The 14,879-nt window shown below is 41.0% G+C and overlaps 1 protein-coding gene across 1 annotated transcript in view; it reads left to right on the top strand.

Moving 5' to 3' along the window:
* Positions 1 to 14,879, top strand: part of DNAH8 (dynein axonemal heavy chain 8) — a 438,788-nt gene that overhangs the window by 51,788 nt on the left and 372,121 nt on the right. The window contains 1 exon segment of the mRNA XM_056137311.1: positions 14,675 to 14,821. Coding sequence (XP_055993286.1) covers positions 14,675 to 14,821 — 147 coding nt within the window.

The following is a 14,879-nucleotide window of genomic DNA, read 5'->3' as shown; positions in this document are numbered from 1 at the left end:
AGAATTACCTATGCCTTTCACAGGAGATATGAAGCTCAGAAAAGTGTTAAAGATCAGAAAATGGAAAGTTACTATTAGATTGTGCCCAGTGCTAAAAAATTCAGGATCATTATGTGTTTCTGAGATTTAGCTATATAGGATATATATATAAGATATATATGACACATAAGATATATATATGTATATAAGATATATACAGTACACAAATTCCTATGATCTCAGAAATCAACCTTCTTTTTTTTTCCCTTTATTTTATTTTATTTTTTTTAAAGTTGTAGATTTACAATTTTTTGTGCTTTGGTTTCAATTATACAATGATCAGATACCCATCCCTCCACCAGTGCCCATTTTCCACCACCATGGATAATATCCCCCCCACCCCCATCCCCCCATCCCCCCTGTCTCTGTGGCAGGGCAATCCCCTGTGTTCTCTCTCTCCTTTTGGGTGTTGTGGTCTGCAAAAGAGGCATTGAGTGGCAAACATGTTCAGTCCATAGTCTACTTTCGACATGCATCTCCCCTCCTGGGAGGATCCTCCAAACATCCTTTATTTGGTGCTCCCTTCTCTATCTGAACTGCTCTTTCCTCTAGGATACCCGGCTGGCCTCTAAGTTATGGAGTAATCCTCCTAGAAATCAACCTTCTTTAATCAAACAGAAAGCACTGCCCAACTGTACCTAAGGTCACTACTGCCCTTGGATCTTTCCTGTGTTTCCCCTCCACTCCTCAGCCCCCCGCCCCCAGTGTGGTACCACTCATTTTAGGGACTAGTGAAAGAAGTCAGGAAAGAAGCAAATACAGAAAAAAGTGAAAGGAATAACAACCTACAGAAAAGCAAAGATGAGGTTTAGGAACCTGGAATAATGAAGAAGCAAGAAACAAGCATTACTGGCAGAGAAGGAAAATAGTATCAGGTTAAAAATAGTAGCAAGGGAAAGGCATTACAGTTCACTATGGTGTGTAAGTTTCAATAGAAGGACGGTGGGCCCAAAGGACAGGCAATGGACGGAGACAGTGTTCGGTGGCTGAGAGCTGCCTCCTCAGGCCAGACGACAGCAAAGGATGGGTGAGAAACAGCGAAACAGGAACCGGGTGGGCTGGTAGGCAGTCCTTTATTTCCCTCCTCTCTGGTGTCATCTGATCTCTCCCTTTACAGCTCAGTCATAGTCATAGTTACGTCTATAGTCTCAGTCATCAGAGTTCCATCATCCTAGTCTCCTCGAATACCTCAAAGTCTTCAAAGTCTCAGTTTTCCTCCTCATCTTCAATGTCTCTTCACCGACCTTCTCGTCCTCAACATCTAGTCTTCAGCGTCTAGTCTTCACTATCTCCTTCTCAGCATCTCCTTTCAGAGCCCAGTCTACCTCTCCAGCCACAAGTCTCTTTCAGTCACAAATCTTTTTTCCTCTTCCAAGTCTCGTATCCAGCCACAAGTCTCTACCACAAGCCTCTTCTCCCCGCAAGTCTTCATCCTCAGTCTCTTCTTGCCCTCACAAGTCTTTGTCTTCCACACGTCTCTGCCACAAGTCTCTCTCATCAGCCCCTTACAGCATAGTTATATAGGAATCATGTAGGGTGGGGATACAAAGGTGGGGTTGAACATTATCATAAGACAAAGAGAGGTAAGGCCACTCCTCCAGAAGATTAACTCAAGGACAAAATCTCATCTAAGAAGATAACTCCAGATTACTAGGAGATCTGCCCAAGGGCAGGATTCCATCCAGGGTATGTTGCTTTCTTCTTTCCTCAGCTAGTAATCCATTTAAACGGTTATAGTAAATTTTTTTTTCTTTTTGGGTCATTCCCGGTGTTGCACAGGAGTTACTCTGCACTCAGGAATTACTTCTAGCAGTGCTCAGGGGACCACAAGGGATGCTGGGAATCGAACCTGGGTTGGCTGCATGCAAGGCAAATGCTCTACCTGCTGTACTATTGCTCCAGTGCCCGTAAATTTACTTCCTATTGTAAATTTACTTCTTATAATATTTCTCTCCACATGCTTGGATGAGCCTCATGCATGAAGGAACTGGCAGAGGAACCCAGGTATACAGAACCCATGGCTGAGATCTCCAGGCCTGCTCAGATTGGGACTGGGCCTTTTTCCCAGATTCCCTATTTTCCAGTAGCTTGGAAGTCACACCCACAAACTGCCTCCCCCCCCCCCCCACCAACCCCAGCCATGTAATTCCATCAACAGCCAAGATCCAGATACTATAAAACCAAGCTCCTGGAAGCGCGTGGTTGCATTTGCAGTTGTGCAACCTCTTATAGTCTAGCCCACTGATGTATCTAAAGCAGAACACATGTGTTTGGTTTTAACATACTTGCTTGTACTCTCTTATATATGGGCTTAATCTCCATCCCTCTCAGAGAGCTCAGCCACCTACCGAGAGTATCCTGCCCACACAGCAGAGCCTGACAAGCTACCCATGGCTTATTTGATATGCCAAAAAACAGTAACAATAACGGGCCTCATTCCCCTGACCTTGAAAGAGCCTCCAATACGGCAACGTTGGGAAGGACGAGTAAGGAGAGGCTGCTAAAATCTCAGGACTGGGATGGATGGGATGTAACTGGTGCCCGCTCAAGCAAATCGATGAACAGCGGGATGACAGTGATATATGGGAGGACAGTGACGGCAGAGCCTGACAAGCTACCCGTGGTGTATTTGATATGACAAAAGCAGTAACAATAACGGGTCTCATTCCCCTGACCCTGAAAGAGCCTTTAGTATTGCAGCATTGGGAAAGATGAGTAAGGAGAGCTGCTAAAATCTCAGGGCAGGGACGAATGGAGAAGTTAATGGCACCTGCTCAAGTAAATTGATGAACAATGGGATGACAGTGATATAGTGATAATATTTCTAGAATGTCATTTTGTATGAGCACAGTAAGAGATATGTCAAGCTTAAAGTTTGGTTTTTCCTGGGAACATCTCACTATATATTCCAGACCACAGTCCTCAGGTCAGGTTAGTCTTTCCTAAACCCAGCAGGGTCCTTATTCAGTTACTTCTTTTTGGGTCATAACAGATTTTGTCCATGACCATGCTCTTAACTTATAGTTAAGTGTCATGGCTCTTGGCCTGGCCCATTATGATGCCAGGGTAGCTCACAACTTGCCCTGGGTCCATCAGTCCCTTGTCAGGACCTTGCTCTTAGAGTGCTAAAATCTAAGGGCAACTGAGGCTCAAGTCAAGTAATTATGGATGCCCAGGAGTAAATATTATATTGGAGTCAATTAACTCCCATGTTACATAGCATAGCATCAACTGTCTTTCTGTGTCTATCCAAAAAGGACATCGCTAAATAAACCATACAAATGACATAAAGGAAAGAGAAAAGCAATTTAGGATTACTAATCACGATCATGATCATCCTGTTGTTCATTGATTGCCTCAAGCAGGCACCAGTAGTGATTCCTTCTTCCTAGCCCTGAGATTTTATTTTATTTTAATTTTTTTTTATTAGTGAAACACCATGAGGTACAGTTATAGACTTACAAATTTTTGTGCTTGGGTTTCAGTTATGCAATGATCAAGTACCCATCCCTCCACCAGCACCCACCCTCCACCACCACAGGTCCCAGCATCCTTCCCACCCCCCATCCCCCCATCCTACCCTGCCTCTGTGGCAGGGCATTCCCCCTTGTTCTCTCTTCTTTTGGGTCCTGTGTTTTGCAAGAGAGGCATTGAGTGGCAGTCTTGTTTGGTCTATAGTCTACTTTCAGCATGCTTCTCCCACCCTGGGAGGATCCTCCCAACACCCTTTATTTGGTGCTATCCTCCCAACACCCTTTATTTGGTCCTCTCTTCTCTATCTGAGCTTCCTTTTCCCATAGCACTTGTGGCTGGACTCCAAGTCATGGAGCAAAATTCCTGGTACTATTCTCAGCTACTCCTGGGTGTTAGTCTCCCATTTTGTTGCTTTATGTTCCCCAGATGAATGCAATCTTTCTGTGTCTATCCCGCTCTTTCTAACTCATTTTGCTTAACATGATACTTTCCATGTAGTACCACTTGTATGTAAATTTCATGACTTCATCTTTTCTAACAGCTACATAGAACTCCATTGTGTAAATGTACCAAAGTTTCTTTAACCAGTCATCTGTTCTCGGGCACTCAGGTTTTTTCCAGATTCTGCCTATTGTAAAGAGTGCTGCAATGAACAAACAATTGCAGATGTCACTTCAACTATACTTTTTTGCCTCTTTGGGATATATTCCCAGGAGTGGTATTGCTGGGTCATATGGGAGATCAAATTCTAATTTTTTGAGAATCGTCCATACTGTTTTCCAAAAGGGTTGGACCAGTTGGCATTCCCACCAGCAGTGAAGGAGGGTCCCTTTCTCGCCACATCGGCGCTAGCACCGGTTGCTTTTGTTCTTGTGTATGTGGGCCAGTCTCTGTGGTGTGAAATGCTATCTCATTGTGGTTTTGATCTGCATCTCTCTGATGATTAGTGATGTACAGCATTTTCTCATGTGCCTTTTTGCCATTCAGATTTCTTCTTTGAGAAAGTTTCTGTTCATTTCCTTGCCATTTTTTTGCTTTCTTCTTGTGGAGTTCAACTAGTACCATGTATATCCTTGATATCAACCCCTTGTCGTATGTGTATTTGGCGAATATCCTTTCCCATTCTGTAGACTTTGTATTTTGGTCATTTTTTTTTTGAGGTGCAGAAGCTTTTTAGTTTAAGATAGTCCCATTTGTCTATCTCTGTTTTCTAGCCCTGAGATTTTAAAAGAGCCATATTCAGTGCTCTTTCAGGGCTAGGAGATTGAGACCTATCATTGTTACTGGTATTTGGCATATTGAGCACGACAAGGGAAGTTTGCCAGACTCTGCCATGCGGGCAGGATACTTTCGGCAGCCTGCCGGGTTCTCCAAAGTAAAAACAAGATAATAAGATGTTGCGCAGCACCAGGAGCTGGGTTTTATAGTCTCTGGGTCTTGGCCATTGATGGGACCACTTGGCGCTGATGGCAGCTGATGGGTGTAACGCCTACCTACTGGAAGATGGGGGATCTGGGTGGAGAAGGCCCAGTCCCGATCCGAGCAGGGTTGGAGATCTCAGCCCCGGGACCCACATGCCTGGGTTCCTCTGCCAGTTCCTTAATGCATGAGGCTTGTCTAGACGTGTGGAGAGTGGTCTCAGCTTGGCTGTGGCTGGTTCTGGAGGTCTTCGGCTGCCGGGTTCTGCTTGGGGTGGGAAGGAAAACTTAACCCGCCCCCCTCCAAGGGGCCCTGGTGAGAACAGCCAGGTGTGGAGGCGGGATTACTAATGCCTGGTGGAATTGGGTGTGCCTCAGTTGCACTGTTGTGAGTTAAGCTCTCTGTGGGAGCCGCAAGGGCAACCCAGTGTTATCCAACAATGGTATACACACAAAAGTCAAACCAACTGGATTAGTGACCTCAATATCAGATCTGAATCCATAAGGTTCATGGCAGAAACATAGACAGAATCTTCCTTGACACTGAAGTTAAAGGCATCTTTAAGGATGAAACACCACTGACCAAACAAGTGGAAGCAATAATAAACAAATGGGTCTACATTAAACTAAGAAGCTTCTGCACCTCAAAGGAAACAGTGACCAACATACAAAGACAGCCCCCAGAATGGGAAAAATCATTTACCCAATACCATCTGATAATGGGTTAATATCAAAGATATAAAAGGCAGGAGTAGAACAAGAAAAAATATTCAACCCCATAAAAATGGGAAGAAGAAATGAACAGAAACTTCCTCAAAGAAGAAGTACAAGTGGCTAAAAGGCACAAGAGGAAATGCTCTACATCTCTTAATCATCAGGGAGTTGCAAATCAAAACAACAATGAGATGTCATCTCACACCACAGAGACTGGCACACACCCAAAAGAACAAAACAGCTAGTTCTGGCATGATGAGGGGAGAAAGGGATGCTCATTCATTGTTGGTGGGAATCCTGACTGGTATAGTCTTTTTGGAAAACAATATAGACATTTTTCAAATAACTAGAAATTGAGCTTCCATATGACCCAGCAATAACACGCCCAGGAATATTCCCCAGGGGTCCAAAAACACACAGCAAAAATGCCATCTGCACTTCTATGTCCATTGCAGCACTATTCACAATAGCCAGAATCTGGAAACAACCTAAGTGCCTGAGAACAGATGAGTGGATAAAGAAAACTATGGTACATCTACAAAATAAAATACTACACAACCACCAGGAAGAATGAAGTCATAAAGTTTTCTTATAAGTGGATGGATGTGGAGAGTGTTTGCAAGTGCAGTGAGTCAGAGGGGAAGGGTCGGACATTGTTTGTGGGATATAACAAACACAGTATGAGCCTGCCACCTGAGGACAATAGAAATGAGGGTGAGGCTGACTGGCACACAGTTGAAACTTGTCACAAGTGGGGAGCAGAGGGATAGGGCAGTTAGGATAGAGTAGAGACCACTTTGATAATGACACTTGGAAATGATCACTCTGGACAAGAAATGAGTGCTGAAAATAGGTAAAGGAATATATATACATACATATACATACATATATATACATACATATATATTCCTTTACCTATTTTCATATTATATTTATATATTATATTTATATATGTTATATATATTATATTTATTTATAATATATGTTATATATGTTATATATGTTATATTATATGTTATAATATATGTTATATATGTTATATTAATATATGTTAGATAGCACAGCGGGTAGGGCATTTGCCTTGCACGCAGCCAACATGGCCGACCCGAGTTCGATTCCTCCGCCCCTCTCGGAGAGCCCCGCAAGCTACCGAGAGTATTCGATATGCCAGACACAGTAACAACAAAGTCTCCAATGGAGACGTTACTGGGCCCGCTCGAGCAAATCGACGATCAATGGGAGGGCCTAATATATGTTATATATTATATATTATATTTATTTATTTGGGCTGGAGCGATAGCACAGCGGGTAGGGCGTTCGCCTTACAAGCGGCCAATATGGCCGACCCGAGTTCGATTCCTCTGCCCCTCTCGGAGAGCCTGGCAAGCTACCGAGAGTATTCGATTATCGAATACGAGAGTATTCGATATTCCAGACACAGTAACAACAAAGTCTCCAATGGAGACGTTACTGGGCCCGCAATCAACGGGAGGGCCTTTTGGGCTGGAGCGATAGCACAGCGGTAGGGTGTTTGCCTTACAAGCGGCCAACATGGCCGACCCGAGTTTGATTCCTCTGCCCCTCTTGGAGAGCCCGGCAAGCTACCGAGAGTATTCGATATGCCAGACACAGTAACAACAAAGTCTCCAATGGAGACGTTACTGGGCCCGCTCGAGCAAATCGACGATCAACGGGAGGACCTTTACCTTTACCTTTACCTTTTATTTATTTATTTATATATTATATATTATATTTATATATGTTATATATGTATATATATTCCTTTACCTATTTTCATATTATATAAATATATTATATTTATATATTATATTTCATATTATATTCCTTTACCTATATATATACATAAAATAACCTTACAGTACTTGTATTCCAAACCATAATGCTCAAAAGGAGAGAAAGAGAGAAGAGAGAGGGGAGAAAGAGAGAGGAGAGAGAGGACTGGGGGTGGGAGGCAGAAGGAGGGAAACTGGGAACATTGGTGGTAGGAAATACACACTGGTAAAGGAATGGCTGTTGGGACATTGCATAACTAAAACTCAATCATGGACAACTTTGCAACTGTTTATCTCACAGTGATTTAATATATTTTTTAAAAACCATGGTGTTGTATATCTGAATCCAACATAACATTATATATCAGTTAAATTTTCTATTTTCTCTCTCTTTTTGTTTTGTTTTTGGGCCATACCCAGCTGTGCTTAGGCTATTTTTTTGAATCACTGTGAGATACAGGTACAAAGCTTTCATGCTTGAGTTTCAATCATACAATAACCAACATCCATCCCTCCACCAGTGCACATTCTCCAACACCAATGTATCCAGTATAACCCCACTTTCCAACCTTCCCCCGCCTCCATGGCAGGCAATTCCCCCCATATTATTCTCTCTACTTTTGAGAATTATGATTTGCAATATAGAAACTGAGAGACTATCACGTTTGATTCTTTATCTACTTTCAGCACACATCTCCCATCCTGAATGATTCCTCCAACCATCATTGTCTTAGTGATCCCTTCTCTATTCCAGCTGCCTTCTCCCCCAGCTCATGAGACAGGCTTCCAACTATGGGGCCCTTGTGTCTACTGTTCTTGGGTGTCTGTCTCATATTATGTTATTATATATTCCACAAATGAGCGAAGTCCTTCTATGTCTGGCCCTCTCTGACTCATTTCACTTAGCACGATATTCTCCATGTCCATCCACTTATAAGCAAATTTCATGACTTCATCTCTCCTGACATCTGCATAGTATTCCATTGTGTAGATGTACCAAAATTTCTTTGACCAGTCATCTATTCTAGGGCACTAGGGTTGTTTCCAGATTTTGGCTATTGTGAACAGTGCTGCAATGAACATATAGGTACAGATGTCATTTCTACTGTGCTTTTTTGCATCCCTGGGATATATTCCCAGAAGTGGTATTGCAGGGTCATATGGAAGCTCAATTTCTAGTTTTTGAAGGAATACCTTCCAAAAAGGCTGGATCAGGCAGCATTCACACCAAGAGTGAAAGAGTGTCCCCTTTTCTCCACATCCAATCCAACACTGGATTGCCAAATTTTGTTCTTTTGAATGTGTACCAGTCTCTGTGGTGTGAGATGATATCTCATTGTTGTTTTGATTTGCGATGTGGAATATTTTTTCATGTGTCTTTTGGTCATTTGTATTTCTTTTTTGAGGAAGCTTCTGTTCATTTCTTCTCCCCATTTTTGATGGGTTTGGAGGTTTTTTCTTGTACAATTCTATTGGTGTCTTGTATATCCTGAATATTAATCCTTTATCATATGGGTATTGGGTAAATATTCTTTCTTATTCCGTGGGCTTTCTCTGTATTTTGGTAACTGTTTCTTTTGAGGTGCAGAAGCTTCTTAGTTTAATGTAGACCCATTAGTTATGTTTGTTTCCACTTGCTTGGTCAGCGGTGTTTCATTGTTAAAGATGCTTTTAGCTTCAGTGTCATAGAGGGTACTGCATACATTTTCCTCCATGTACCTATGAATTCACTCTGATATTGAGGTCTTTAATCCACTTTGATCTGGCTTTCGTGCTTGGCATTAGACAGAGGTCAGAGTTCATTTTTTTACAGGTAGCTGTCCAGTTTCCCAAGCACCATTTGTTGAAGAGGCTTTTCTTGTTCCACTTCACCTTTCTTGCTCTTTTACCAAAGATTAAGTGATCATATATTTGAGAGTCTTTGGCAGAATATTAACTCTGTTCCATTGCAGGTCTGTTTCTAGCCCATTACCATGCTGTTTTAATTACTACTGCTTTGTAGTACAGTTTGAGTCTGGGGAAGGTGATGCCACCCATATTCTTTTTCCCAAGGATCAGGCTTTCTTTTTGGAGGACCTCAGGAGACCATATGTTGTACCAGGGATCAAACCCATGCTGGCCACATGAAAGGCATCCACTCTCTTCAGCATCAGTTACATTTCTATTTTACCAAAAGGGAATGGCAGCAACACCTTGAACATTTGTGGAAGATGTGGGATCACTTTTGTGATGATGAGGACAAACAGGTGAAAATGATGGATGAAGTGAGAAAACTGTGATGGGCCTAAACTGGGAAAAAATGCATTGTTTATAGAAGTTAGAACAACTGCTCTGGCAGAAGAAAATGGTGGAAAAATTATAAAAGTGGAAAAGAAAGTTAAGACTTGCATATGACATGATTCAACGAATGCAGAATATCTGCCAAATGTGGAAATAGCAGTAAAATTTAGCAGAATGTAATTTATCTGCAATTTCCAATAAAATATGTCAGCGCTTCCTTCCTGGAATGTTCATAGCAGGAAGTTATTACCTGTCACATGAAAACACGTTCTTCTTCTGGTGTCAAGAGAACTGATCTTATTTAAATAGTTTATTTAAGAGTTTCCAGAAGCCTGGCTGTCATCAAAAAGATAACATACCACATAGAGGTATACTTCAACTGAAAATGTAACATCTTCAGAATAAATTAAAAGTTCATGCACAGATGTTACCTCTTGGACAGTAGATGGAGAAAAACTTACAAGATTTGAAAATTGTATCCAGTAAATGCATTTGAAAAATGGGAGAAATAATAGATGCAGTGACCAAAAAACAAAACCAAAAATACAAAAAAAATAATAGAAGTGTTAAAGTCTGTGCCTTGCATGAAGCTGTCCCTAGATGAACCCACTCCCTGGCACTACATGATCCCCTGAACATCACTGGGTACAGTACTACATCCCTGGATTGAACCAATGGCTAGGTTGGACAAGAATCAACAGGAAGTTGCCAAGACCTTGTGCACCTCATGGAAGCCTTCCCCACCTAAAACAGAACTACCTAAAATGAAATGATAAAAGGAACTTGCTGAGTCGCAAAGAAAGATGCTCAAGAACAAACACCGAATGCAGAGGAGAAAAATGAAATTATGACAGTTTTTGCTGTCTATGCATTAAGACACAACAGCAATGTTGTTATAATTTACCTGTATATTGAGAAGGACAGGGAAAGAAAAAATTGAGGTGGGAAGTAAGACGAGGTGGACAGGAGGTAACAGGGGCCAGAGGCAGGGACCCAGGACACATAGCTGGTGCAGAGGGGTGGTATATATTTATGTACCACAGAAAAACCAACACTAAAAGCATGAGATCCAAACTACAACAGTCAAACTTAAAAATGGGGTTGTCAGGAGGCAGAATGGGGGTTGGGAGGGACATAACTTGGGACATTGATGGAAGGAAGTTGACAGTGGGAATAGGATTGGTGTTGAAACATTGTATTTCTGAAACTCTATTATTATTAGGTTTGTCAAACACAGTGACTTAATACATTTTTTTAAGTTAAATGTTTGAACTTTTGGGCTTGACATTTTCTTTATGGGAACATTTTCTAGTTTTTGATTTTTGGGTCATCTACAGAGATGTTCCAGGTGTACTCCTGACTCTGTGCTTAGGAATCACTCCTGGTGGGTTTCAGAGAACTATATGGGTTGCTGGGGTTTGAACTTGGGTCGGTTGCAAGCAAAGCAAATTCCCTACCTGCTGTACTATTTCTCAAGTCCCCATGAGAACACTTCAATAAAATTTGTTGCTTCCTCTTTTTATGATCAAACACTTTTACTTGTGATAAAATATTCATAACATAAAATATACTGCTTTAAACATTTAAAAAATAGATGTGGTGATCCCCTGGGGATTATGAAAATGTTCTAAAATTATTTTGATAATTGCATAATTAAAATGTTCTAAATCAGCTGGAGCGATAGCACAGCGGTAGGGCGTTTGCCTTGCACGCAGCCAACATGGCCGACCCGAGTTCGATTCCTCCGCCCCTCTCGGACAGCCCGGCAAGCTACTGAGAGTATCTCGCCCGCACGGCAGAGCCTGGCAAGCTCCCCGTGATGTATTCGATATGCCAGACACAGTAACATTATAACTTAGGTAACATGGATGTGAGTTATATCTTGATAAACATGTTGTTGCTAAGTGAAATGAGTCAGAAAGAGAGGGACAGACATAGAATGACTGCACTTGTGGAACATAAAATAACATAATATGAGACGGACACCCAAGGGCAGTAGACACAAGGGCCAGGAATATTGCTCCATAGTTGGAAGCCTGCCTCATGAGCTCGTGGAGAAGGCAGGTGGAATAGAGAAGGGATCACTAAGTTAATTATGGTTGGAGGGATCATTCGAGATGGGAGATGTGTGCTGAAAGTAGATAATCAAATGTGATAGTCTCTCAGTATCTATATTGCAAACCATAATGCCCAAAAATAGAGAGAGAGAGAGAGTATGGGGTAAATTGTCTGCCATAGAGGCAAGGGGAGGGTTGGGATGGGGGTGGGGGTATATTGGGGACATTGGTGGTGAAAATGTGCACTGGTGAAGGGATGGGTGTTCTATCACTGTATGACTGAAACTCAGTCATGAAAGCTTTGTGACTGTATCTCACAGTGATGCAATAAAAAATGTTGTATTAAATGTGTAAAATAAATGGATGGATCTGTGGCATTTAGTACATTTACAATGTAGTGCATCCTCCCCCATCTTTCCCAGAATTTTTGCATCTTTCCTAACTGAAACTTTATATGTCTTAAATCATAATTTCTCATTGCCTCCTACCCAGACGCAGTAATCTATTTTCTGTCTCAATCAATTTTCCTCATATAAGTGAACTTTTAAGTATTTGTCCTTTTCTATCAGTCTTCTTTAATGTAGTGTAATATTTTCTAACTCACCCACGTTGTACCATGTATCAGAATTACCTTCCTTGTATGCTTGAGTAAAATTCCATTCTGTGTTCTCTTTTGTCTCTTTATTCATCTATGGATAGACATTTGGGTTGCTCCCACCTCTTGAGTATTGTAAATAATGCTGGCATAAACATTGGTGCAGTGGAAGTCTGCTTTCAATTCTTTTGGGTACATACTTAAAACGGAATTGCTGTTACTTCTATGACTAAATATTTGAGGAATCACTCACTGCTCTCACAGGAGCTATTCTATTTCATTCTCACCAACAGTATATCAGTATTTCAGAGATTCATACCAATCTTTCTTAAACTCTTAAAAAAAAGTCAACTCATTATTTGTAAAGTGTGGGTATTTTACATTTGTTTGTTAGGGGATGGGGGCGGGGTCACACCTAGCAATGTTCAGGGACTATTCCTGGCTCAGGTCACTTATGGAAGTACTTCAGGGAATATATGCATGCAAAGCCCAATATAATCACTGGGGTCCTTAAATGGACAAGAGGGAATGGAAGAATTCGAATCATATTGGACAAAAGAGTTGTTCTATCTACACACAATGTAATACTATGCAGCTATAAGAAAACCATGCAATTTGCTGTATTGGGGTGGAACTAGAGGGCATATTATTCAATTGACATAGACAGGCAGATAGATAGGGAAGGGCCCCATGACAATGAAAGCCACCAAAATTTACAATGAAATTACTGGGAAGTAAAAATCCAAAGGTCAAACAAAACCCAAGACAAGACCTTCGCAGCGGGCCCTGAGGAGATTGAACCCTTTCCCATGAAGGAAGTTCTTCTAATACTCTTGGTCTTCTACCTTAATTTGATTAACTTTAGCAACTCAGCCCAGAGAAGACATTCCAGACGTACACATACCTAGAAGATACCCTATAAAAGCCACCTTGAACAAAAGAAGGGCGCGCATATGCTGCCCAAGCCCATGTGCTGCTTGCACCAACACGGCCCAGTATACGTGGTGCCTGAGCACATGTGTCACCTTACCACATGTGTCGCTGCATCTCCCCTCTTTGAAATGTCTATCTATCTATCTATCTATCTATCTACCTACCTACCTATCTATCGCTGGGGTGTGTGTAGGGGCTCTCTGTGCCTTTGGAGAGTGTATTACTCACTCTCTTCCACTTTCTCTTCCCCCTACCCTTCAAAAACCCTCCAAATAAAATCTGTTTCACTTCACTGCTTGTTTACGTCTGAAATTCTTTTCTGCGAGGCCAGACAAGCCTGGGTCCTGGGTGGCAGAGGAGGATCTGGAGACGGTGACCGTCTTTCTCCTCCCCGCTTCACATAAGCTTCCTGTGCGGCCCACCAACATCAAAATGAAATAAATCAGAAGGAAAAGAACAATGATCTCACACATGTATGGTTTATAGAGAAACAAAACAAGGGAATAAAAATTTAATTGCAAAATTGAAATTACCAAGTTATAGCGGAAGGGGTGAGGGAAGGAAGAAAAATAGTAGATTAAAAATGACAGGAATGTAGGATCTCAGTCACTTTGGTGGGAGAAAGGTGCAGGAACTTTGTTCATCAAAACCATGAGAGCTAACACTGTTGTAATCATGTTACAAAAACTATAATACAATTTGAAGGAATAAAGTGAAAAAGAAAGGAATTAGAACCAGGTAAAGATTAAACTGGTTATTGGACTAAAAACACGTAACATTATTTTCTAAGATTATATGCTTTTTAGGAAGCATCAGGTTGGAATTCTGTAAATCTCTGCTGGACCATAGTAACAATGACCTTTTCCCAATAGATTCCCTAACCTGATTGAACTGTCCGAGGGTTTAACTGTAGTCCTATGTTGAAATTTATGCAATGACCTATCAAAGACTTTATGATATCTTCATGGAGAAATGGCTTTGAATGAGAAATTGTTAGTGCATAATCTTTATATATATGTATTAAGAATGTCAATGAAGATATTCCAACGGAATAAACAGATAATATAGTTGATAGAGAATTCTAGTTAGCTATGAAATGTAATTAACAGAGTACATCATACTTTGTTATAAATAAGAGTTAAAGGAAAATATTGAAGATGAAACATGTTATTACCAATTTTTGAAAATACAGTGTTTTTATAGGCATTTCAATCTATAGGCAGAAAGTCTAAATTTTTACTGTTTGTTGGAAATTTCTACTGTTTATTGGAAAGATGATGTGATAAGTTCTGTGTGAGGATAGAATTTACTTCTTTTTGATTCCTAAATGTGTTCTGCCACTCCTTCTCCCCCTCTCTTATTATTTTTTAGGATTGTATTTTTTTATTCAAGGAATATCAGGCATCTTTTCATAAAACAAGGAAACAGATTTTAGAATCTTTAGGGGAAAAATCTTTTGAAGTTTCAGAAATGTACATATTTGGAAAATTTGAAGCTTTCTGCAAAAGACTGGAGAAGGTAAGTATATCCTTCCCAACCATATATTTTTAATAGTTTTGTATTTTATGTAGTACCA

The sequence above is a fragment of the Sorex fumeus genome, unplaced genomic scaffold (assembly GCF_029834395.1).
Source record: "Sorex fumeus unplaced genomic scaffold, SorFum_2.1 ptg000123l, whole genome shotgun sequence".
NCBI classification, from domain to species: domain Eukaryota; kingdom Metazoa; phylum Chordata; class Mammalia; order Eulipotyphla; family Soricidae; genus Sorex; species Sorex fumeus.
Note: the sequence above shows the minus strand (reverse complement) of the source record. Positions and strands in the feature narration are given on the sequence as shown.